Here is a 27,028-nt window from a genome sequence, read left to right as displayed (position 1 = left end):
TCTTTTCAATCTGGCCCAGACCGACATGACAACTTCTTCCAGCCACAACTCGTCTACAGAGATTACAACAAAGACACATTTGACTTCTCACATTTCTGGCACCGTCCCCATCTAATCCCAACCTGCACAAACTCCTCATCCTGCCATCACCCCAATACTGAGCCACTGCTGCCATATGTGTCCCTATTACTGCACCTGCTATGTGACACAAAAAAACAAACACTCTACTTACTGCCCCACGTAGTAATGCCACCACTATGCCCTCACATGGTAATAATGCCCCCACCGTGCCCCCTACATAGTAATAATGCCACCACTGTGCCACCAGATGATAATAATGCCACCACTGTGCCCCCAGATGATAATTCCACCACTGTGCCACCCACATATTAACGCCACCATTGTGCCCTTAACACGGTAAAATGCCTCCTTTGTGCCCTCTAGATGGTAAAATTTCCCCCTAAAAAATATTAATGCCCTGTATATTGGGACAGCTCATAGAGTCCCACGGCTTTCAGTATCATCTCTATGCCGATGACACACAGATCTACCTCTCTGGACCTGACATTACCTCTCTACTAACCAAAATTCCACAATGTCTGTCTGCTATTTCATCCTTCTCTGCGCGATTCCTAAAACTTAACATGGACAAAACAGAGTTCATTGTCTATCCTCCTCCTCACTCATCTCCTCCAACAAGCCTTCCAATCAAACATTATGGTTGCTCACTCTCCCCAGTCTCACAAGCTCGTTGCCTTGGAGTAACTCTCGACTCTGCTTTATACTTCAAGCCACACATCCAAGCCCTCTTCACCTCATGCAGACTACAACTCAAAAATATCTCCCGGATCCGTGTTTTCCTTAACCAAGAATCAGCAAAAACATTAGTGCATGCCCTCATCATCTCCCGCCTTGACTACTGAAACCTCCTACTCTCTGGCCTCCCTTCCAACACTCTTGCACCCCTCCAATCTATCCTAAACTCTGCAGCCCACTTAATCCACCTCTCCCTCCGCTATTCCCCAGCCTCGCCACTTTGCCAATTTCTTCACTGGCTTCCCATCGCCCAACGACTCCAGTTCAAAACATTAACCATGACATACAAAGCCATCCACAACCTGTCTCCTCCTTACATCTGTGACCTAGTCTCCCGGTACCTACCTGCACGCAACCTCAGATCCTCACAAGATTTCCTTCTCTACTCCTCTCTTATCTCCTCTTCCCACAATCGAGTACAAGATTTCTCCCGTGCCTCCCCCATACTCTGGAACGCTCTACCTCAGCATATCAGACTCTCCCCTACTGTGGAAAGCTTCAAGGGGAGCCTCAAGACCCACCTCTTCCAACAAGCCTACAACCTACAATAGCCCTCAGTCCAGTACACCACTGCGCAACCAGCTCTGTCCTCACCTATTGTACCGTCACCCATTCCCTGTAGACTGTGAGCCCTCGCGGGCAGGGTCCTCTCTCCTCCTATAACAGTCTGTTTTGTACTGTTAATGATTGTTGTACGTATACCCTCTTTCACTTGTAAAAGCGCCATGGAATAAATGGCGCTATAATAATACATAATAATAATAGTATAAGTGCCCTAGATGAATGTCCACATATTGCTCCTAGAAAGTAATAGAGCCCCCAGAGTGCATGTGACGGTCACAACACCCTGATTGCCCCTTTAACAATAATGGTTCTTAAGTATCCACTTAACATTTAATAATGTCCCTCCACGTACAGCTCCCTCTATACACAGTATGAAGCCCCTATACCTCTACTATACACAGTAAAGTCAGCATCAAACTTTAGAAAAAAAAAGGATTTGTCCGGCAACGTGTCCAAGGTTAAAATCAGTTTATTCCAAAACAAAAAAAAAAAAAAAAAAAAAAGAAAAACATGACAAAAAAGTGAATTTAAAAAAAAAATCAAAAATTAATAAAAAAAAAAAAAAAAAAAAAAAAAAATCGCATATTCCCTTTTTTGTCATGTTCTGTGTAATAAACTGATTTTAACTTTGGACGTATGTTGCCTTTCTTCTTTTTCTCCCCTATACACAGTATGATGTTACCAGAGCTCCCTATACACCAGGGGTGGGCAATTAAATTTGTCATGGGGCCGCATGAGAACTTGGGATCCTTTCAGAGGGCCGGACTGATATAATTAACTCAATTCTACCCAATACTAATATATATATATATATATATATATATATATATATATATATATATATATATATATATATATATATATATACACATACACATACATACATATGTATACACATGTATAATATATATATATAATATATATATATTATACATGTGTATACATATTATATACATATTTTATATATATATATATATATATATATATATATATATATATATATAAAATATGTATATAATATGTATACACATGTATAATTAATATATATATATATATATATATATATATATATATATATATATATATATATATATATATATATATATATATATATATATACACACATATACACACACACACACACACTACATCACTATATACTGCCCCTGTAACAAATTACAGCACTATATACTGGCCCTGTAAAACTACATCATTACATTCCCATATACTACATCACTACACCCAAATATTACACCAGTTACCCCCCCTCCCCCTTCCCCATCCCCTCCCCCTCAGGTTATTAGTGACCACTCACCTCTCCCTCCTCAGGCACCTCCGTACGGGTCCCCCGCTGAGCTGCTTCTTCCCTGGTACGGGCCCTGGCTGCGCCACTGTTGTTTTTGTACGGCACCTGCCCCCCTCTGTCCAGGCACCGGCTGGTGCCGCTTCTCTTGCCGGGCAGGAACTTTTCAAATGACACACACGCGCTGTACTGCAGACATCAGGGCGCGCGTGTCACAGAGAAAGCTGCCGCAGGAAACAGAGGACCGATCCTGAAGCTCCGCACAGTGCAGCAGCGGAACGTAGGAATCTGTCCTCCGTTCCCTGCACGGCACCTTTCTCTGTGACACACGCGCGCCCTGATGTCGTCAGTACGGCGCGCGTGTGCCATTTGAAAAGTTCCTGCCCGGCAGGAGAAGCGGTACCACGTCTCCAACTCTGATCTAATGAGCGGGCTTGGTCACAGACAGTAGGCGGGCCGCCCCTTGCCCAGGTCTGCTATGCACAGTATGATGTTCCCATAGCTCCCTATACACAGTATGATGTTCCTTTTGCTTCCCTATACACAGTATGATGTTCCCATAGCTCCGCTATACACAGTATGATGTTCCCATAGCTCCCCTATACACAGTATGATGTTCCCATAGCTCCCCTATACACAGTATGATGTTCCCATAGCTCCCCTATACACAGTATGATGTTCCCATAGCTCCCCTATACACAGTATGATACCTCTATATCTCCCTTATACAGAGTATGATACATTTTTGTGTAAAAAAAGTAAAAATTCTCATTTTTTCCTTCCACATTGCTTTTGTTCCTGTGAAGTACCTAAAGGGTAAATAAACTTCTTGGATATGATTTTGAGTACCTTGAGGGGCACAGTTTTTAGAATAGTGTCACTTTTGAGTATTTTATGTCACTAGAAACCCCCCCCCCCCAAAGTCACTTCTAATGTGATGTTGGTCCCTAAAAAATGATTTTGTGAATTATGTTGGAAAAATGAGAAATTGCTGATGCTAACTTCCTAACAAAATAAAATTTTGTTTCGAAAATTGCGCTGATGTAAAGTAGACATGTGGGAAATGTAATTTAATAACTATTTTGTGTGACATGGGCATAAAATTTAAAAGTTTGAAAATTTCTAAATTTCCACCAAATGTCCGAACTTTTCACAAATAAACGCATAAAGTATCGGCCCAAATTTACCACTAACATGAAGTACAATATGTCATGAAAAAACAAACATTCTCAGAAATACTGGGATCCGTTGACGCGTTCCAGAGTTATAACCTGCCAAAGTAACACTGGTCAGAATTGCAAAAAATGGTCGGTCATTAGAGAGTTTTAGTGGCCGGGGGTGAAGGGGTTAAGATAAGTTTCTTTTTTTCCCATCGATGATATATACTATTTCTGTATATCTCAAGTAAACCCTAGTTTCTCCCACATATGCCTGATTTCGGTTACTTCTGCTGAAGTCAGAACTCTGCAGCGGTTCCCACAGTCTATGGCTGGTCACTATATGTAGTCACCACAGTCTATGGCTGGTCACTATATGTAGTCACCACAGTCAATGGCTGGTCACTATATGTAGTCACCACAGTCAATGGCTGGTCACTATCTGTAGTCACCACAGTCTATGGCTGGTCACTATATGTAGTCACCACAGTCTATGGCTGGTCACTATCTGTAGTCACTACAGTCTATGGCTGGTCACTATATGTAGTCACCACAGTCAGTGGCTGGTCACTATAGACTATAAGTAGTCGCCACAGCAGAGCAGAGTGGCTTATGTTCCTGGAGGTGGACCTGCACATTCCTGCCTCTCTCAGGGGCATGCTGGAGCTTCTAGTCCTGTCTTATCTGCAGTATGAGAGGGAAAGTGATTAGAAGATGTCAGTGGCATGCTGGAACTTGTAGTGCTGCCCTTTCTGATGTCAGGGGCATGCTTGTAGTGCTGTCTTGTTTAATGTCAAGGGCATGCTGAAGGTTGTAGTGCTGTCCTGATGTCAGGGGCATGCTGGAACTTGTAGTGCTGTCTTGTTTAATGTCAAGGGCATGCTGGAGGTTGTAGTGCTGTCCTGATCTCAGGGGCATGCTGGAGGTTGTAGTGCTGTCCTGTCTGATCTCAGGGGCATGCTGGTTCTCAGTATAAGAGGACAGTAGATGTAGAACAGCTAACAGGAGATATGCAGCACCCTGAGCAGGGCTGCAGTCCTCTCTCCCCATGATTTAATGCATGTTTCTGGTATTATATGGCCCCTCCTCCCTCGCTCTCCTGGGACAGGCGCTCACCCGTCCTGCATACTACACAAGAAGTAACCAGTGTGAGTGCAGCACCTGAGCTCCGTCCACGGCTATCATTCTGCAGCAGGTGGGAGATCACTGGAAGCCTCTTTCTTCCGTGCTGCCTTTACTCACGCATGCAGTGAAACTTTCTGATTGATAAAGCAGAAGACAGAAGCTCCTGCTCGACCAATCATCGCGCATCACACGTTGTCTCACCCTCTCTCTAACTTGCAGCCTATCAGACTTTAGCTCCCTCTGGCCGCCCTGTCCCCTGCAAAAAAAAACAAAAACATGCAATATTTCATATAACGTCCGACAGAAGGATAATAGGGGAAAATAAAATTGCATTTCGAGTCTGAGTGGGCCCACCTCCGAGCACGGGGTCCGGGGCGCCCGCACCCTCTGCCCCCCTTCACCCCTGGTTGCTACGCTACTGGTGTAGGTATATACAACTCCTGCATATATCAGACCTAAGGGGAGATTCCTAGGTAGAGATGAGCAGAACCGTGTAAGTTCATGTTTGGCGTGTTGAGCTGAACTTTATTGGAAGTCAATGATCGAGCAGTTCGTCTCTCCGGTCATCTAAATGCAGCCATATACAGAGCACTTCCGGGGTGAGCGGGATATTCCTTATTATTTTATGTACACACCAAATCTGATAATGCTGATACTACCCCCGAGTGGGCGCCATTCAAACACTGGAAGCGGCTCGCACTGGTCTGAGCACTGAGCATACTGATGCTCGCTTGAGTAGTTTACATACGTAAGGCACCCGAACGCTGAACTCGAACACTGATTTTTTTCAAAAGTCTGTGTTCGGCACGAACACCGAACTTCAATGTTCAGGTCCATTCATCTCTATTCTTAGGCCATCTTCACAAGTTGGTTTTTTTTTTGAGTTTTATGCAAATTTAAAGCTGATGTTTACAGTTTTTGCAGCTTAAAAATGCAGCAAAACCTGCCTTTTTGGAAACAAGTTTTTACTGCCAAGCGTGCAGGTTGTGCTGCAGAAAAAAAGCAGCACAAAAGCAGTCAAAAAGCAACGTATGAACCCACCCTTACCCTACCAGACTACAGCCACTAAGATGTGTGACTACAGACTTATCTGTTCCTTGCATATAGGAAACGGACAATCAGAATTTCTAATACTCTGTTCACATTAGCGTCCTAGCTTGTCACCAATGGTAGTATTATGCAACAATTCGATCTGAAGGATCTGCCTTTTACTATATGATGATATTGTCAGGGGAAAAAGGCCAAGAATTTTGAAAAGTCATGTGGATAAGCTAAAATGTTGCTGCTGGTATGAAAGGTGAAGATCAATGTAATACTACCTGTTGAATGTCTCATTTTCTGGCTAGGCGGTGGTGGTCATACCACATAGCCAAGCGTTGTCCAACAGGTAAATCCCCCAATGAAACCTCCAAAAAGCAAACAGGACAAAGGTTTGTTCTATTCTCATTATGTATCCCTGTATAGTTACCCTATATACCATTCTCGGAACGGCTTTGTCATATGTAGTATTGATGAAATGTTTCCAGGAGAAGGGAAAATCTGGAATTTACTCTACAGCAAAATGTTTCAACTAATTTTAAGGGTATGTCAAAAACTATTTAAGAGTTGGCAGGTAGCGTCTCAATTTAATAATGTGATTTTCTCAAACAGCGAACGGACTGTTGATTAATAGCTTTGTTAAGCCAATTCGGATATAAATTAAAAAAGGAATTAACCTTCATGTAATAGAAAAGCCTCTCACCTTTGCATATAGGGATAGGTCATGTGTGTGCTTGCTTGTCTAGTTAACCAGATCTCAAAGCACATGCAATTAGATGTAATTGCAGACTGACTTCATGAATACTCAAAGAAAGAAGGGGGGGGTCAAAACAAATTATGCTTCAGTAATTCCAAGCAGATACCTTGTATCTCTGCAATTTCAAGATTAGACATTTGCATAAAAAAAGGATGTAAAAATTATAAGTAAACATACCAAAAAATAAATCAATGTAGATAAGTGATTTATTTAGCAGCCAGTCACAATCTGACCCTTTGTAGACCGGAACAATCGGATAACACGAGAAGTATATTTAGTTTTCTTAATATCCTCTTTTACGTAGTGTACAGAAGACAAGCTGTGTTATAGACAGTCTGTCTGTTGTACTGGATTTGTGGATTTCCTGATCTATTACAATCACTAATATAAGTGGTGGGAGAAGGGCTGTATATGAAATTCACTCATAATTAAGGAATTAGCAAAAGTAGGCCTATACTAGTATAGCATATCTAGAATTATTTGTAATTATACAATATCATGAGATAACACATGTATAAAATGCATAGACAATACTCACCCAACAAGAAGAAGACAGGAACACACCAACATGAACCCAAAGGTGTATTTCAGAGCAGTCTTTATTTGCTGTAAGGAAAAGAAAATAGAAAGATTAGTCTGAGGACTACACTAAAATAATGCTCTTACAGAAAAGTACAGCACATAAAGAGGCATATATTCCAAATAAATTGTCAATAACGTAACAGTGCACTGTATGAGGAAGGCTAGCAGGCCATAATAGGGCTTTCCATGGGCAGGTTTTGCAGAAGCCATTGCATCTAGCGGGTCCCAGGGGAACAATGGCCTTCACCCTTTAACCTCTATACTGGGATCTGGAGTCATGCCGGGCCCCCTGGGTTACACCCATGAAGTGGCTGATGGCAAGTGGTGGACTCTGCCAAAGAAGAGTCATAAAGGTGACTTGTATTCAAGAGGGGAGAGTCAGGGGGAAAAAAAAAAATAGAGAGGGAGAGAGGGGGGAGAGGGAGAGAGGGAGAGAGGGAGAGAGGGGGGGGGGAAGAGCGGGAGAGTGGGGGAGGGAGAGAGGGAGAGAGTGGGGGAGGGAGAGAGGGAGAGAGGGGGAGAGGGAGAGAGGGAGAGAGGGAAAGAGGGAGAGAGGGGAAGAGGGAGAGAGGGGAAGAGGGAGAGAGGGGAAGAGGGAGAGAGGGGGAGAGGGGGAGAGGGAGAGAAGGAGAAAAACAGAGAAAACATTTTTCTGTTTTCCGGAAAATGCTCGAGTTTCCCATTAACTTCCCTTATGGTCCTTACTCAAGTCGAGCACGTTTGAGAGTTCGATCTGCTCTATTCGAGTACCGAGCATTTTAGTGCTCGCTCTTCACTAGTCAGGAGAGCTGGAGAAATTGAACAACTAGATGTTATTTTACAACAAATGTGAACAAAGTCTCACATGTAGGCCGAGTGTGCAAAATGTCTGCCTTGAAGGAGAAAAAAATGAAGCGATACAAAGTTGGGCTCATACAAAATAATGAGTGAGTGAATGAATGAATGAATGAAGACCGCATATAATTTCCTTATACTGTGCAGAGTAAAATTATTTGGACCCCTGTCATCTGTAATCTTGGCATATACATTGTAGAGAACTGGTAGGAGTATTTCAAATTAGTGGATGAACTGGACAACTAAACTCAAACAACATTGTTTTCCCAAGTCACATAATTCGTTTCACATATGTATAGACTCGCCACATTCTCTTCTAGCACATTGCAGAATAATCATGGTTTGAGGCAAAACTTGATTCTTCCAAGTACAAATATTAATTGAAGGGAAGGCGAAATTAAAGTACTGTACTCCCTGAATTGAGAACTATGTTGAACAAATGCAACAGAATCAGGAATGGAGGCAGTTACTGAACATTTAGAAACTTTGCCAATGGAAGGTGATGTAGTGGTCTACACGACATTTCAAAAACAGCAATTTTAAACATTTTCACACTACATAACACAGCGTAAGACCACTTTACTAAACAACCACATTTCTTCAAGTAAAATGTCAATCATTCCAACACTACTATAATAAAACAATGACTACAAATGGTACAATACATGGATACTGCCGAAGGGCGGCTTTGCACGTTGCAACATCGCACGTGCGATGTCGGTGGGGTCAAATCGAAAGCGATGCACATCCGGCAGGGTGAATAAAAATCAATGTTTTTTTTAAAAAAATAAAAAATCGGATTTTTTGGATTTAAAATCGGATTTTTTTCAATAAACTGCTTTTTGAGGAAAATATTTTACCATCCAAAGGTTCTTCCATCATGAGATAAAGCAGAGTCGTTTAACTCAGTAGAATAAAGGCTGTATATGTGTAACATTCAATGCCATGCTCTTCCAGAGGTTTCTGTAGGATTAGTGGGCAGTTTCTCTCCTATATTATCACAGACGCTCGCTTTACTTACGCAGGTCTCAAAACTGAATTTGACTCCGCAGAGGTCCCAGCCTCTTCTTCACGGCAAAAATATTACAACATGAACAGAGTAAACAAAATACAGAAAAATAGCTGTTTTATTGCGGATGCTGTTGAAATTTGGAATGAACTGAGTGAACACTTAAAAACAGAACTACACATGGACAGAATTAAATTACAAGCAGTAAACAAACGAATGGGACAAGCACTGACTCTAGCTCATTTTTTGGCAAATATTGTCAATATCCAATATCAGGGTCAAAACCTAAGTGCTGAGGAAGAGGAGTTAGCTATGACATGGGTATCCTGCAATCATCCATCTTTAATGCCAACTATAATAAACTTCAGATCTAAGGGGGAACCATTCAAGAAATATATGTTTGCTGAAGATATTTTAAGGAAGGTCACACCGGTAAACTGGTGGAAGTCACTTAAGCGCTTGGATTTAGAGACTGTTCAAGTAATGATTTCACTTTTAACAGCAGTAGCTTCTTCTGCAGGCGTTGAAAGAATATTCTCTTCCTTTGGACTCATTCATTCTAAATTGAGAAATCGGTTGGGACCCAATAAAGCAGGAAAGCTTGTTTTTCTTTTCCAGATTATGAATAGGAACAAAGAAGATGATGATGAAGATGACGACAAGTGAGCTACAGAGGACAGCAGGGACAGCAGTATTTAAGTTTTTCATGTGTCGGCTGGGCTGACAGTCTAAGTTTCTTAAAATATATATATATTTTGTTTAGCCAAATTAGTTAACAAACATGGATGTTTGTTTAAGCAAATAACTTATGCTGTAATGTTGTTATTGTTTCAGTTGAATAAATCTATTTAAATTGTTATTAAGGTCAGGATTATTTTTCTCCTTCCTAAGTACAACAGAACAGTGGTGTCCAAATATGAATGATTAACCCATTAAACTGGGGAGAAAAAGTAATATAAAAAGTGATTCTAAAAATCTTCATCTACTTGCATGTTAAAGTAGCAAGAACTAGTTTAGGTAGAAACTTTGATTTAAATCACTGATTTAAATCAAGCCTTACTGACTAGTGATTTAAATCGTGATTTAAATCAGTTAGATTTAAATCAAATACACCCTGACATCCGGTGTCACTTTCGACATCGTAGTGTGCAAATCCTAGATGATACGATTAACGAGCGCAAAAGCGTCGTTATCGTATCATCGGTGTAGGCTCCGAATTTTTCAAAATTACGCTGCCGAAACCGGTATGATTATGTTCCTCGTTCCTGCGGCAGCACACATCGCTGTGTGTGAAGCCGCAGGAGCGAGGAACATCCCCTTACCTGCCGCCGGCAGCTATACGGAAGGAAGAAGGTGGGCGGGATGTTTACATCCTGCTCATCTCCGCCCCTCCGCTTTGATTGGCCGCCTGCCGTGTGACGTCGCTGTGACGTTGTACGACCCGCCCCCTTAGGAAGGAGGCGACGTCGCAGGACAGGTGAGTGCATGTGAAGCTGGCGTAGCTGCTGCGACGGGGGCAGGGACTATCGCGGGCGACATCACAGCACATAGGACTGGGCACTGAACACACACATCAGGCTCTGCACTCCCCACAAACACATAGGGCTCTGCACTGCCCACCACATCGGGCTCTGCACCGCCCACCACATCGGGTTCTGCACTCCCCACACTCACATATGGCTCTGCACCGCACACACATAGGGCTCTGCACCCCACACACACATCGAGCTCTGCAACCCTCCCCCCCCTCCCCCACACACACACACACACACACACACACACACACACACACACACACACACACACACACACAACCGCGCTCCCTCTCATCAGTGCTTTCAAATGCATCGGCATCACAGATGCTGCTGATACATTTGAATGTGCGATCCTGAGCAGGGGCCCGATGCTAGCGGTGACACCACGGCAACCGCAGGTAGGCCCCTCCCCTCAGCTCACGGGTCCCACAGCAGTGCCGGGGGAGGTTGCAGGGGGAGTACAGGGTGCTGGGAATGTGTGGGAGGGTGCAGGGAATGCTGTTCCCAGATTTGCATGTCAACATGGTCCTGCCCATGTTGACATGAAATGACCGGAAGCAGCAAAATCGCGGCAGGATCAGTCACATGACCACTCTGAGCCAGGGGAGAGGGGCTGACAGCAGGGCAGGTAAGTGGTCACTATCTACTTACCTGCCCCATTGTAGCCCAATAGGATAATAATACAAAAAAAGTCAAAATAAGCCGGATAACCCCTTTAAGGATCCAATCCCATAATTCATTATAATCATCTTGGCACTCCGTAAGCTGACAAAAAGATTTTAATATCTTTCACAATCCTAAAAAATACACAAAATGCACAAAATGTTTCGGTCTAGACTCAGACCTTCATTAGTGTGTGGACTGCAGTGAGTGACTAGTTCAGAACATGAGGCTAGCACTAAGGGTACGGGTCCACTTGCGTTTTCCACGGACGAGTGCAATCCGATAAAACATTGCTCTCACTCTAGTGCAAAACTATTGGGCAGTGTCCATCTGCGATTGATTTTTCATGCCATAGCAGAATGTGGAATGAATCACATGCTGCGTTTCGCAGCAAGTCTCAGCTCACGCACCTCCATACAAGTCTATAGGGGCGTGTGAAACATCGTACTGCACTCTCATGTAATCTGAGTGCAGTGCGATATATGAAGAGACAGGCAGGGGAGGAGATGGAGAGAAAGTGTTCCCTCCCTATTCTCCGCAGCTGTGATGCAATTGCAAGATCGCTGGTATTGGGTATGAAAGTGCTGTATACCTAGTACCCAGGGCTGTGGAGTCGGTAAGCCAAACCTTCGACTCCGACTCAGACTCCTCAATTTCCCTTGCTCTTATTCAGACTCAACGACTCCGACTCATACATATATTGCTTATATTTAAGTGAAAAATTTATTGTAGTACAATGTGAACATCAGACATTTAATATATCTTCTGATACAATAATCAAGATATTTAGATAGAACATTAAATATATTTATTGTAATACAACTTTAGAGCACAAACTGTAAAAAAATGTAAATATGTAATACACTATGCAATATACAGTAGATTACATATATATCTTGTGTGTATGTAGATTTATATATATATATATATATATATATATATATATATAAAAACATTGTATTACATATTTACAATTTATTAGTTTGTGTTCTAAAGTTGTATTCCAATAAATATTGACTATTGTCTAAAAATGATTAAATATCTGATGTTCACATTGTACTACAATAACTTTTTCACTTAAATATAAGCAATATACTAATGTTATTATTTAGTATGTTTTTGTTGAAAAATGTTGTTTGCCACTCACAAAGTTTATTACATAGTGTGTGTGTGTGTGTGTGTATATGTATGTATGTATGTATGTATGTATATATATATATATATATATATATATATATATATATACATACATACACATACATACATATACACACACACACACACACACACACACACTATGTAATAAACTTCGTGAGTGGCAAACAACATTTTTCAACAAAAACATACTAAATAATAACATAAATATAAGCAATATACTAAAGTGAAAAAGTTATTGTAGTACAATGTGAACATAGGGGGTGCGTCTTAAAACCGAATATACAGATTATATACTGCAGGGTCCAGGGGAGGTGGAGGCCGCTCTGGAGCTGTGCTGGGGGGGCTGGGGGGGTTGGTAGAGGCTTGTGAAGCTGCGGGCGGCAGCCTTTGATCTCCTGCACCCGCTCATATAATATGCACAGCCGCTGTCCACCACCATGGTGCTGAAACTGCACCGCGGCGATGGGCTGGGGGAGCTGCGCATATTATCTGCCTGTGCTTGCCTTTGATCGCACATGCCCCCTCCCCCCTGTGTTAGCTATGGCCCCTGTGCTGCTGCCCATAGTCAAATAATAAACTCTTTACTCACCTCCTCCAGCGTGTCTGCCCGGTCTCCCTCCTGCTGCTGTGATCTTGCACGCAGAGATATCTCTCTCTGCTGTCCCGATCACATGACTGGCACTAGAACCAGGAAGTAGTAAGTGCACGAGACACTGGAGGAGCTCAACCCCGAGGAGGGTGACACCAGACAGGGCACCGCTGCAGAAGGTAAGGAGTTTATTTTACTAAAAGCAGCAACATGGTGGCGATATCTAACAGTGGGCCTGTGTGCCTGCAAACAGTGGGCCTGTGTGCCTGCAAACAGTGGGCCTGTGTGCCTGCAAACAGTGGGCCTGTGTGCCTGCAAACAGTGGGCCTGTGTGCCTGCAAACAGTGGGCCTGTGTGCCAGCAAACAGTGGGCCTGTGTGCCCGCAAACAGTGGGCCTGTGTGCCCGCAAACAGTGGGCCTGTGTGCCCGCAAACAGTGGGCCTGTGTGCCCGCAAACAGTGGGCCTGTGTGCCCGCAAACAGTGGGCCTGTGGGCCCGCAAACAGTGGGCCTGTGGGCCCGCAAACAGTGGGCCTGTGGGCCCGCAAACAGTGGGCCTGTGGGCCCGCAAACAGTGGGCCTGTGGGCCCGCAAACAGTGGGCCTGTGGGCCCGCAAACAGTGGACCTGTGGGCCCGCAAACAGTGGACCTGTGGACCCGGCCACAGCGGGCCTGTGGGCCCGGCCACAGTGGGCCTGTGGGCCCGGCCACAGTGGGCCTGCCACAGTGGGCCTGTGGGCCTTACTGGGGGACGTGTTCAAAATAAGGAGGCCATATCCAGACTAAGGTGGCTAATTTTAGGATGAGGGGGCTATGAGGGACATATACCCAATATTATTTGTTAGACGGACACTGGCATTATAAGACTGACCCCATTTATTAAAAAATTCCCTACTCCTTCACCAAATTTGGGGGTGCGTCTTATAATGCGAAAAATACGGTGTGTATATATATATATATATATATATATATATATATATATATATATATATATATATATATATATATATATATATATATATTATACATATATATACATACACACACACACATACATACATACATACATACATACATACACACACACACACACTATGTAATACACTATGTAAGTGTAACGCCTGCCTGGATCAACAGACTCGGATGGGATGTAATGGACAGGCTAGAGGGAAGCCACTCACCAAGCAGGACCCCCAGAACCCTGAAACCCTTTAACCCCTATACAGGGATTTGGAATTACACAGGGCCCTGGAGATCACTACCTGTGGAAGGCAGCAGTCCGATGAGAGTAGTCGTCAGGCAGGGTCAAACCAGGAATAGCAGAACAGGGACAGAATCGGCAGGCAAAGACGTAATCAGAAAACATAGCAGCGGTCAAATCCGGATCGGGCAGCGAGGAACAAAAACAGCAGGCAGAAGGGTAGTCATAAAACACGCAGAAGCCAGCACAAAGGAATCACTAAACATAAAAGGGCGGACTAGGAGCCAGGAAATCAGAACTATCTCTGGCAGAGGTCAGCAGACAGCAAGGGAACTAAGAAGGGTGTGGTGTCTTCCCATTGGCTGTAGCTGAACGCTGGCAACTTCAGCTGGAAGACACACGCCACCCACAGTCAGCCAGTAGTACTGCAGATCCCAACATAACCCAGCCCAGTGGATGATCGGAGCCTGCGCCCACCGATGCCGCTGGCATCGACTCCTCTCCCATCACTATCCACGGCAGGAACATGGCGTCGCCTGGCGATCGGAGCAGAAGTCGCTTGAGTGGACTCCGGTGGTGACGTAACAGTAAGTGGCAAAAAACACTTTTCAACAAAAGCATACTAAATAACATTTGTGCAGTCTATGAATTTGTTGTAAGAAATAGAATTGCTTCCATCAGATCCTCCTTCATAGATGACCTCAAATCTGACCTAATTTTAAGGTGGGCTTTACACATTGCGACATAGCTAGCATCGGCTAGCGATGTCCAGAGCGATAGTACCTGCCCCCGTCGCATATGTGATATCTGGTGATCACTGCCATAGCGAACATTATCGCTACGGCAGCTTCACACGCACATACCTTGTCGGCGACGTCGCGGTGACCGGCGAACAATCCCTCCTTCAAAGGGGAGGTGCGTTCGGCGTCACCGCAACGTCACTAAGTGGCCGGCCAATAGAAGCAGAGGTGCGGAGATATTCGCGACATAACATCCCGCCTACCTTCTTCTTTCCGCATTGCCGGTGGATGCAGGTAAAAAGATGTTTGTTGTTCCTGCGGTTTCACACACAGCGATGTGTGCTGCCGCAAGAACGACGAACAACATCGTATCAGCAGCAGGAGCGACATTATGAAAATGAACGACGTGACACAGATCAGCGATTTTTTACTGTTTTGCGCTCGTTCATTGTCGCTCCTAGGATTTACACATTGCGATGTCGCTACCGGGGCCAGATGTGCGTCACTAACGACGTGACCCCGACGATATAGCGGCAGCGATGTCGCAACGTGTAAAGTAGCCCTTAGGCTAGATAACCTCTCTACAGTAACTTGGGTTGGGGGCAAAGCCATAACCACATGAGCAACATCTCTAACAATTTCCGGGTATAAAGGAATTGCCTCATGCACAGTCAGTTTTGATGAACGGTTGAATTTTTCTATTTCTTTGAGAGCAAGTGAAAAATTTTACTGAAATCTGGTCAATCTGCTGCTATAGGAGTGAAATCTTTTTCCTTGCGGGAACACTTTGCCTGCTCCATGTCATCCAAATACTTGGGAAAGTTAAACTCCACATCTGATGAGGATGAAGAAACGGCAGCAGTAGCACTGTCAGGACCCAAGTCATCTTCCACCTGGCAGTCCTGTAGCCGCTCATCCTAACTGCTACCTCACTCAAAGCTTTTTTTCCTTTAGTAAGCTGTTGATCATTAAGCAGTATACGATGACTTGGGTCCACAATCAGCTGCAAGAAGAATTTTATTTTCCAATACCTGTGTCTCTCCGTTTCATTGAAGCAGAAATGCCATCTGCAATTAAACCTAATCTTTGGGACAGGCAAAATAGCAAGTTCTTCCACTCCCATATGAAAATGCCAGGAGTTAAATCCTCAGCTTGTAATTTTTTAGTCACGGTAAATGGGAGATTAAGCAATTCCTTCCATTCAGCCACCTGTGTATATTGACCTTCCTTTAATTTTACTTGAGGGTTTGCCATATCTATAAGAAATGATTTTAGTTCAAGCAATCGCTCAGTCATTAAATAAGTGCTGCCTCACCGAGTGGCTTGATCAACAATTGCCCCTTTCCCACCACATCTCTTTAAGATGGAATCAATTTTAGGGGTTCTGGCGGCAATAACCAACTTCCTCACTTTTACAATTAGATTTCCTGCATGTCCGCCCAGTTTCACACGTCCGGCTTTTTGCCGATTCGGCGGATGCGGCGCACGCCAGTACAGTACGATACAGTACAATAGCAGTGCCGCAACCTCCAGGTCACATGCTCCAGTCACATGACAGCATGTGACCAGCGTTTGTCACGCTGCCACTGTACTGTATACACTTTACTGAAGTGCGCCGCATCCGCCAAACCGGCAAAAAGCCGGATGTATGAAACCGGGGTCCCTCTTGCAGACTATCTCTTATTGCCAGCTGCAGCGTGTGCACAACATAGCGCATGTGATGAATATGAAAGTGTTTTGAAGCAGCTTCAACAAGATCATCTAATTCTAAAGTATCATTTTGCTGTTCTTCTGTTGTAATATCGGTTTGTTCCTCAGTTACATGAACAGCGCTGTGGCTCCATCTCACACATACTGAATCTTAAATTTTCTTCCAGATGTTGTTCATTACTCTCATTCATCAGTTTAATTGCACTTACGTTTGAAGCATTATCCTTACAATAGCAAGAACCTGTTCTTTTTTGAGTTCGTAATCTTGCAGAACTTTTTCCACTAAAGCCTGGAGAAACTGGCTGGTGTGATGAGCTTTAGTATCTTTTACTGCCAGTGTCTTGCACATCTATGAGAGTAAAATCACATCTATGAGAGTAAAATCAGTCCGAGTTGGCTGAAAAAAACTTGGCTGATTTTACTTCACGTTAGGTCAGAGTGCAATGCAACTGCACTGCGATCCTGAGATTTTTCTCATGATTGCAGTGCATGTGCAATGCGTGTGTGATCCTTTTTTTTTTCTCAGCAGCTGTCATCTGCCATTCAGCTCTGCTACATGGCCGCTGACAGCAGCCACAGACAGCCATGTAGCAGAGCTGAATGGCAGATGACAGCAGGCACAGACAAAGCTGCACGATCAGAATGAAGTCGGGTGAACTTCACCTGACTTCATTGTCATGCCGCGGCTCTGTCTGTGTTGCGTCCTGATTAGCGGTCACCCGTGAAGGACTCACCGGTGACCGCGAATCCCCTGAGTGACTGAATTGAGCAGCGCGATTAGTGCTGCTGTCACTCAGGTTACACGCGGCCAGCTGGATCCTCCCCCCATGACCGCAACTCACCTGTGACTTCATCGCTGTCACTCGGGCGACTTGCTGTCACAGGTGAAGGATCAAGCGGTGTCCGTGAGTAACCTGAGTGACATCAGCTGATCGCGCTAATCACCTCAGTTGCTGCGTGGAGGTGACAGGAGCGGCAGTGTTCTTCTGCAGCTCCTGTAACCTTCATGTAGCAGAGCTGGAAGCGACGTGGATTACGTTGGACAAGGATCGTTTTTTTGCATACTTAATAAAGTGGTGAACGAGGATCTTTGTTATTGTTTATTATTTCAAATAAAGGATTTTTCGTTGTGTGTGTTTATTAACTTTTATTTACAGGTTAATCATTGGGAGGTGTCTCATAGACGCCTGCAATGATTAATCTAGGATTTAGTGGCAGCTATGGGCTGCCATTAACTCTTTATTACCCCGATTGCCAAGGCACCAGGGCAAAATCGGGAAGAGCCGGGTACAGTCCCAGAACAGTCGCATCTAATAGAAGCGGCCATTCTGGGCGGCTGCTGGCTGATATTGTTAGGCTGGGGGTCTCCCCATAACGTGGAGCTCCCCATCCTGAGAATACCAGCCTTCAGCCGTATGGCTTTATCTGGCTGGTATTAAAATTGTGGGGGGGACCGCACGCCGTTTTTTAAAATTATTTATTTAAATGCACAGCATAGACACGACCACCGGCTGCTGTGATTGGTTGCAGTGAGACAGCTGTCACTCAGCGTGGGGGCGTGTCTGACTGCAACCAATCATAGGTGCCGGTGGGCGGGTAAAGCAGGGAATGCGAGATTGAATAATGAGCGGCCAGCATTTTCAAAAGAGGAGAAGCCGCCGGAGCAGTGTGAATGCCGTGCAGCGCCGCGCCGGTGATCGGGGATCGGCGAGTATGAGAGAGGGGGGGGGAGAAGGAGGATAGACTAACATGGACAGAGAGTGAGGGACAGAGATAGTGACCGACCGACCGACAAAGAGAGAATAGAGACCGAGAGGGAGAGACCAACTGACAGAGAATAGTGATTGACAGACATTGTGAGACATCACTCGTTTCCAGTGTTTTAGGAAACATGCGAGAAATGTATTTAGAAAATCGCATGTCACTAGGATGGTGTGAGTGCCGTCCCGTGACATCCGATTTTTTACACGCTCCCATAGACTTGCATTGGAGAGACTCGCAGTAGAAACTCGCAAAAAAGCAGCATGCTGCGATTTTTTTCTCAGTCCGATTTGGACTGAGAAAAAAAAATAAATAATCGCAAATGCGAGCTGAATCATTGACTAACATGTGTCCGATTCCAATGCGAGATTTTCTCGCATTGCTTTACTGCGAGAAACTCGCAAGTGAGAAGCAGCCCTAACAATTTCTTTCTGGTCACAAACATATCGAACATTGATAGCAAAATAATTCACTGAAATGCAGTGACTCTGGCATCCCAGCAAAGGCAATGGGTGAAAAGATAGGACATTCAGACACCGCGTTCTGTGAGCATCCTCACAAAGAATGAACAGTCAGTTTGTGTGGCGTTTCTCTGCTTTTGCTATTGAAAGCATTATTTATGAGCTCAAAACCTTTCAGGTGATGCGGTTTTTTAAAAAGCTGATCTGCTTTTGCAGCTGACAAATGTATCCTCAAAAAACGCAGCAAAATCGCTGTGTGTAAAGGTAGCCTTAGATCAGGAATATAACAGCCATTTATAGGACATTTCATAACTTTCCCAAATTCCTATGAAAAAATATTCAGCACATTCTGCATTGCACTACTGCACCCAATTTATTTTATAATTTTAGGAGTCGGTGCATTTTATACCGACTCCACCAAAATGAGCTCAGACTCCGACTCCACGACTCAGACTCAAACTCCACAGCCCTGCTAGTACCAGCGGTGGATGCTGGTATATTCTCTGTATGTTTTATCTGCAACTTTCTTATTTGGAAATATTTTTTCACTGAGGGGATAAAAGACCCATACAAATATAACAGGTCTCAAAACTGAGGGTTTAGTACAATTATATTAAAGCCACGGCAACACAAGCCTTGTTTGGAGGATCTGTTACAATTAGAGATTTGCGATGTGCTTGCCACGCTCAGTACCTTAACAAGTATCCCTGGTACTTGAGTCCCTGCCCTGCATGTGTTGCAGCTGTTTTTCAGCCACTAAATATGCGGGGATTGCCCGACAGCCACGGTAATGCCGTAGCCATATTGTTTACTGGCATTACGGTAATTGGCAGCCCGTATCACATCATCAGGTCTATATAAGACCCACTGATTAACTACTCGGCTCACTCTAACCCAGAATCAGTGTAAGGAGAACTGATGAGCAAGTGATAGTGTACTAGAGGCATATAGGCAGGGATTATTCCTTTATAAATCCTTGCTGCTGCAACGTAAAATCAGAAGTTCTTTTCAGGGCTAAGTAATATTTTCTATTTTCTAATAATACCGCTCTTCTCTGCATTTAGTGTAGGGCTAGCTGCTGGAGAAGAAATAGTGTATTAGAGGTATCTAGGGAGGGATTGTTGCCTTACAGTCCTTGATGCTGCAATGTAAAACCAAAACTCCTTTGGAGGGCTAAGTCTAATCAATCCTATTAAAAGAAAAAAGATCAGCTCACTATTAATAGCTTGTCTGAAATTAATCACATCATATGCCTAGAGCCATATGCCCGAAGTCATCTAGACCTAGCTTCCTGTCCCTCTTTACAGGTGGGCACAAGACACCACTGTTCAAGCCACAACAAAACAAACAGGTCAGTTGCATGGCAGATAGAGACTCCAGTCTGTTTTCCACCACCACCCGATCATCCACACAGTCCAGTCTCCCTGGCCAAGAGTCTGGACCACATAATCCTCACCCTAATTCTCCTTTCTCCCACCACGGCAAGTCCCAGGAGACAAGTGATCCCACACTGGGACATTCCAAAGGAACTTTTTACATGTACTTGCATTCTGGCCTCTCGCCCTGTGAGTTTCAAGAGGGACATGAGGAGATCATAAGCAGTGATGTCCAAATATTTGAGCAGTCACAGTGAAAAGAAGATGATGGCATGCAATGGAAATTACTGTCTCAATATGTGGATGATGATGAGACACAGTTGAAAGCAGAAAAATACCCATAGACCAAAAATTAAACACTTGCACTTAGTGTGTAGGCTATACCAGTGTAGGAGTCCCGCACTTTTAAAATTATAAGTAAAAAATTTGATGCCCTCCTCTACGCGTCTTCTAGGGTGTATTGCAAGCCCTCCTTTAAATAAGGTGAAATACAGTGAGGGATGGCCCGGCAATAAAGTCTATGTTCGCAAGTTGCATTTTTTAAGTGTTTTTTTTCCAGTAACAGTAAGAGTTAGGAGATTTCATTAATCCAACATACACACAATTTTTTTTATTTTTTACAAATGCTGCATTTTTTTTTATTTTTATTTTTTTTTTTTTTTTTTTTAAAGAAGCAGCATGTCAATTCTTCCAGCATTTTTGCAATATTTTTCAACTATGAAAGCAATGAAAAAATGCAGCAGTGAAGCATCCAGGCATCATCCCCATGCTGTTCCCATTCCATTTGAGGGCTGTTTCCATCCAGTAAAGCAATTTTACTGCCGCCTAGACCTGAAGGGAGAGTCTGCAACAAAAATGCTCCAGTTTCCCACTGACTTCATACTACTGGAGACACCATTTGAGGGTCCAACTTGCTCGAGCACTGGAGCATTTTAGTGCTCGCTCATCAGTAGTTACAATGTATCAGTGAAGTTAAAACAGTCACCAATCTTGAATCCAAGGTATTTAGCCAAAATGACTGCCATGTAGATATTGTTGTACATTTATGAACACTATATGGTGATATTATACAGTGTGTCCACTGCCATCAACTTGAAAACGGCGGCAGCTATAGGCATAGAAATGGTGTCTAGGTATAGTAAAGTAGCCATGCACTACGCAATGAAACCACCTATTGCGCCACCTGGTGAAAAACAACGGAGTTAGCATTTTTATCTTGAAAACGGAACAAAATAGAGAAAAAAAGTAAATTGTAGGGCATCATCAATTCAATACGAATCAACACCTTGCATACAGAAATGCTATGATATGAAACCCATGACCCCCCAAAACATTGACTGCTGGTCACGCATATGGCGCTCATTTAACTTTGATGCTCAAAGTGGCCACCGTCAGATGCAATGCACATCTGGACTCTGGACAGCATACTGTATCTTGCTGCACGTTGTGCAATATGGTAGGTGACACGTTTGTACAAGCATCTGTGATACGTTGTCGTAGGTCCTGCAATGTTGGTGGAGGGGTCGCATGCACCTGCTGTTTGATGTGACTTCACATAAAGAAGTCCAATGGGGTCAGGTCAGGTGAGCGTGGAGGCCACTCCACGCAGCCACCATACCCAATGACTTGTAGGAAGGTCTCCATGAGGTATCGCTTCACCTCCGCAGCCTTGTGAGTTTTACACATTCTAATCATAGTATTTCTGTATGCAAGGTGTCGGTTCTTATTGAATTGATGCCCTACAAATTTGTAATTCACTTTTTTCTCTCTCTTGTTCCGTTTTCGAGATAAAAATACTAACTCCGTTGTTTTCCACCATGTAGCGCAATGGTCGTTTTCATTGCATAGTGCACGGCTACTTTACTATACCTAGACACCACTTCTATGCCTATAGCTGCCGCCGTTCTCAAGTTAATGGCGGTGGACAGGAAATGGGTGGACACACTGTGTATTAGGGACCCATAGCCATTTTTTTTTTCTTTAGGAACAGCAGAGTGAAGGCAGATAGCCGTAACGTACATGACTGAGGCAGTGATAGATCCAGGAAAGGGTTAAGGAGTAAGGGATGGGGTTTTTACCTAAGGAATGTGGTGGGGGTCAGCGAGCAGGAGGAGAGATGGGGGGCAGGGGTCATATAAGAAATAGGTCCCATGTTAAGGTGTCATTCCTTTGTCCTGGACTCAAAGACTGAACCAGCAGTATGGATGCCTTGCTGAGGACTGTTCAGGCTGCGGCTTTGACCTGTAGGCCCGAATGGATTCAGGCCCAGCTAGACGAATTGCTGAAGAGTGCCTGGGATACAGCATCTGTCCCTTCTGAACTTTCTGAACATCAAACTTTAAGAAGACCAATGCCTCCAGAGAGACTAACTTCTGAAAGGGCCAATAGGACTCACAATAGGATCATAAGTCCTTCTGTTACTTCTAGGAAAAGAGCAAAGCGCAGCACGGCCTCTGATCCTTCTTACAAACCAGAAGGAAACTACAGTACCAGAAGAACAAGGTACAGAGAAAAGAGACAGACCATCTAACCAGAGAGACACCAAGAAGTCCAAGGAGAAAGTCCAGCTCTACTGGGGTGCCAGCCAGAGAAGCAGCCAAACAAGCTACAACTGACGTGACGACAGCCCACGATGAATCCTTAGAACTTCCTCAACAATCTTTGCATCATTCTAGAGGACATCATACGGCCTCACCCCAGGAACTGAACCAACACGGGGGAATCGGCTTAGGACACACAACTTCTCCGGATCCGGGTTCACATTACACGAGGAGTGGTAGGAATCCAAAAAGACAACTGCGCAAAACTTCTTTAACCAGACAAAGACTTCATCGGCCGGCTCAGGATTTGAGTCAGGCAATAAATCTACAGCTACAAGACTCAGCAGAGATTCCAGACAATGACTATGACACAGATAACGACTCCCCACTAGAGGGCAGCAGCACGCAGCACGCAGCACTTCAATAATGAAGGGGCTGTAGAGACTATAACTAATACGTCACGGACGGCTGGTCAACCTAGGACGCAGCCAGGTATTGGTAAGAACACTTTTTCTTGTCCTATATCTAGTGTAACAACACCTGTAATAAGTCCAGTGGGCGCAGTTGGGGGTACAGTTCCCAGCAATGTAGAATGGGATCTTAATTCAGTAGTACAACAATTAGTGTCAGGGGTTAAGGAGGCTTTGAGTCAGTCTAGCTTACCCATAACTTCTTCTCCTATTGCTGCATGGTGTGGAAATGGTCGCCGGACATCGGAGGTGGTAAGTCAGTCGTGTGCTGATCCAGAGACACAGGAGAACGCAGTAATTTCACAAGGGGTTACATTATCTGATGCAGCAAAAGGAGAATTATATGTAGGTTTTGAGGGTCCTCTAGGAATTGATTTGAAACAGGAGGTTAGGGAGAAGATTTGGGCCGACGAATATGTGGATATATTTTCATTATTGCCCTTAGAAAAATATAACTTGGATAGAGTAAGGTTTGATGAGAGAAAAAGAGAGGAACAAGAAAGACGGTATCGTCTCATCCCCCAAACATTTGCCAATTGGTTACAGGCCTTTGCCATCTTAGCAAGTGTAATAGGCCAAAACTTGAATATAGCACTAACTCAAAACCAGTAGGTAATACAGAAGAATTCCAACATGTACAACTTAATCAGATATAGCAACATGTGATATTAAAACTTAACCTTTAATTGGGTTATTTAAAATAACGTAAATAACATACAGTGATCCAGACACCATTTAAAACCAGAAAAATGTTGAGGCCCGTACAGTTCATGTGTTTATGGCGCCAACATATTTCAATATACAGGGGAACGGGAAACGTTCACCCTTTACAACCAACACAGGAGGGATAGAGAGATCTTGTGCATAGTTAGCTATAATGGCACTGCTAGCAAGCTGAACTAAATAATGGGTACATGTAGCATGCAGGATACATATATGGTCACAATAAAAATAGTATGCCAATTAACCCAGTCAGTATTAGTACCATAAGGCTTAAATAGATGAAAATAATTGCCCAGCTGTAAATTTACAGTAGTGTAACATACCAACAAAGGACAATTTAAGCCGAAACAAACACCATAGACTGTAATATCCAAAAGATGGTGACTCCTATATGGATATACTAAGCTAGATATCAATTATATCCTATGGCGTGTAATAAGAAAAAAACACATGCAATATCAAGACCACTTGAAGTGGAACAATCTCACCCAGTCCTTTCGTCCCATGGATGGATCAAAGTTCTCCCGTGTTTTATAGTCCAAATACCGGCACGGTGGGAGTAGTGGCTTGGTCACTAGCCCTGTCTGGGATTAAACTGACCCTTTAATTATCCACAATAACTCCCGCCCTTACAAGGGCAGTCCACAGCTGGCCCTGTTGTGGCTGACCCTTAGTAGATAAACCAGGTGACTCCCGACGCGTTTCACATTATCTGCTCATCAGGGGAGGCGTAGAACACCTGAAAATCACAGCGGTGGCTCAACACAGAGCTCAAACCTATGTGGCCTGGTATCCATGAGAATGTGTGATGTACTGAGGTTAAAAAGGGCCTTGGTCCCACCCCCCAAATTAGAGGAACCACCTCACTTAATTATGCAAATGGCACAACGGTAGTAAGGAAGACCCGGATTCAGCTTGCTAGCAGTGCCATTATAGGTAACTATGCACAAGATCTCTCTATCCCTTCTGTGTTGGTTGTAAAGGGTGAACGTTTCCCGTTCCCCTGTATATTGAAATATGTTGGCGCCATAAACACATGAACTGTACGGGCCTCAACATTTTTCTGGTTTTAAATGGTGTCTGGATCACTGTATGTTATTTACGTTATTTTAAATAACCCAATTAAAGGTTAAGTTTCAAGTGTAATAGGCCAAAAAACTCCTGAACATTGCTCTGCTTTATTTTGTTACATGGATTCTATCGGGGAGGCGCACCATGTGTATGGAGGTTTAGCATGGCTGCGCTATGATGAGCAGTTTCGCCAACGAAAGGCTGGTCGCCAAGGGATTCGTTGGGATCACAAAGATATTGGTTTATGGAAGCGTCTCATGACAGCGCCACGTGGGGTTAATCAGCCCTTTCAGGGCTATGTCGGCAGATCACCAGAATTCGGATTGTCGGCAGCAAACAGAAAAGGTTGCTGCTGGCAGTTCAATGATAACCAGTGCAGATTCAGAAACACATGCAGGTACAAACATGAATGCACCCTCTGTAGTGGAAACCATAGCCAATCAAAATGCTTTAAACGAAATAAAACCCCAACAGCAGAGATTAACCAAAAAGGGGGAAACCCCAATTAGACTCGGGGAGATGGTGGGCTATCTAAGCAGGTACCCAGATAGAAAAGCAGCACAATTGCTGGGGGAGGGTTTCTCAGAAGGTTTTAAGATCCCATCTACTTCAGGCCCATTAACCTGTTCTCGTAACCTTGCTTCAGCTTATACATATTCTCACATTGTCTCCACAAAACTAAACAAAGAAATTGACTTGGGCCGCATGGCAGGCCCATTCCCCAAAATGCCAATAGAAAACTTAAGGGTCTCTCCATTGGGAGTGGTCCCAAAGAAGGAACCCAATAAGTTTAGGCTGATCCATCATCTGTCCTTCCCTCATGGAAGCTCAGTTAATGATGGAATCGATCAGGAACTTTGCACAGTCTCGTATACTTCATTTGATACAGCGATTGCATGGGTACAGAAGTACGGCAGAGGAACCTTTAAAGGCAAAAACAGACATTGAAGCTGCCTTTAGACTCTTACCAGTACATCCACAAAGCTTCCATCTCTTGGGTTGTCAGTGGCAGGGAAGGTTTTATGTAGACTTGTGTTTACCCATGGGCTGCTCCATCTCATGCTCCTTGTTTGAATCATTTAGCACATTTTTGGAGTGGGTAGTAAAGAAGGAAGCCGCCGTGCGTTCTGTCCTGCATTATCTAGATGATTTCCTATGTATTGGTCCACCAAAGTCATTTGTTTGTGCTTCATTATTGTCAGCGATTCAGTCGGTTTTTAAGCATTTCGGAGTACCGTTAGCATCAGATAAAACAGAAAGCCCATCTACACTTATCAAGTTTTTAGGAATTTTGATTGACAGTGAGGCCATGGAGTGCAGATTACCGGATGACAAGGTCAGTGATCTGCTGGAGGCAGTCAGAGAAGCTAGATCTCACCGTAAGATCAGATTAAAGGATCTACAATCACTGTTAGGAAAAATGAACTTTGCTTGTCGCATTATTCCAATGGGTAGAGGTTTTTTTTGTAGGCGCCTAGCTGCAGCTACCTAGGGATAACCTTTCCACATCACTTTGTGCGGCTGGCTAGAACATTAAAGGACGATCTGGCGGTATGGGAACAGTTCTTAATGGAGTTTAATGGGAGGTCATTGTGAATCAAACCACCGGTTTCAAATTTTGATCTAGACATCCACACTGATGCAGCGGGGTCAACTGGTTTTGGTGCATATTGTTCTGGACAGTGGTGTGCAGATAGGTGGCCAGAGAGTCGGAGAAACAAGGGGTTAACACGAAACTTAGTCCTCCTTGAATTGTTCCCCATAGTGGTTGCTTGTGAAATTTGGTGCAATATTTTCCAAAACCGAAAAGTGAGATTTCATTGTGATAACTTGGGAGTTGTAGAA

At 43.8% G+C, this 27,028-nt stretch overlaps 1 protein-coding gene across 2 annotated transcripts in view; it reads right to left on the bottom strand.

The window, feature by feature from the left end:
- LMBRD1 (LMBR1 domain containing 1) overlaps positions 1–27,028 on the bottom strand; it is a 298,140-nt gene that overhangs the window by 175,691 nt on the left and 95,421 nt on the right. For both annotated transcript variants that reach the window (XM_075338441.1, XM_075338442.1), the window contains one exon: positions 7,299–7,366. In XM_075338441.1, coding sequence (XP_075194556.1) covers positions 7,299–7,366 — 68 coding nt within the window. The remainder of the gene's footprint in view (positions 1–7,298; positions 7,367–27,028) is intronic.

The sequence above is a fragment of the Anomaloglossus baeobatrachus genome, chromosome 3 (genome assembly GCF_048569485.1).
Source record: "Anomaloglossus baeobatrachus isolate aAnoBae1 chromosome 3, aAnoBae1.hap1, whole genome shotgun sequence".
Lineage (NCBI taxonomy): Eukaryota > Metazoa > Chordata > Amphibia > Anura > Aromobatidae > Anomaloglossus > Anomaloglossus baeobatrachus.
This window is presented reverse-complemented; position numbering and strand designations above follow the sequence as displayed.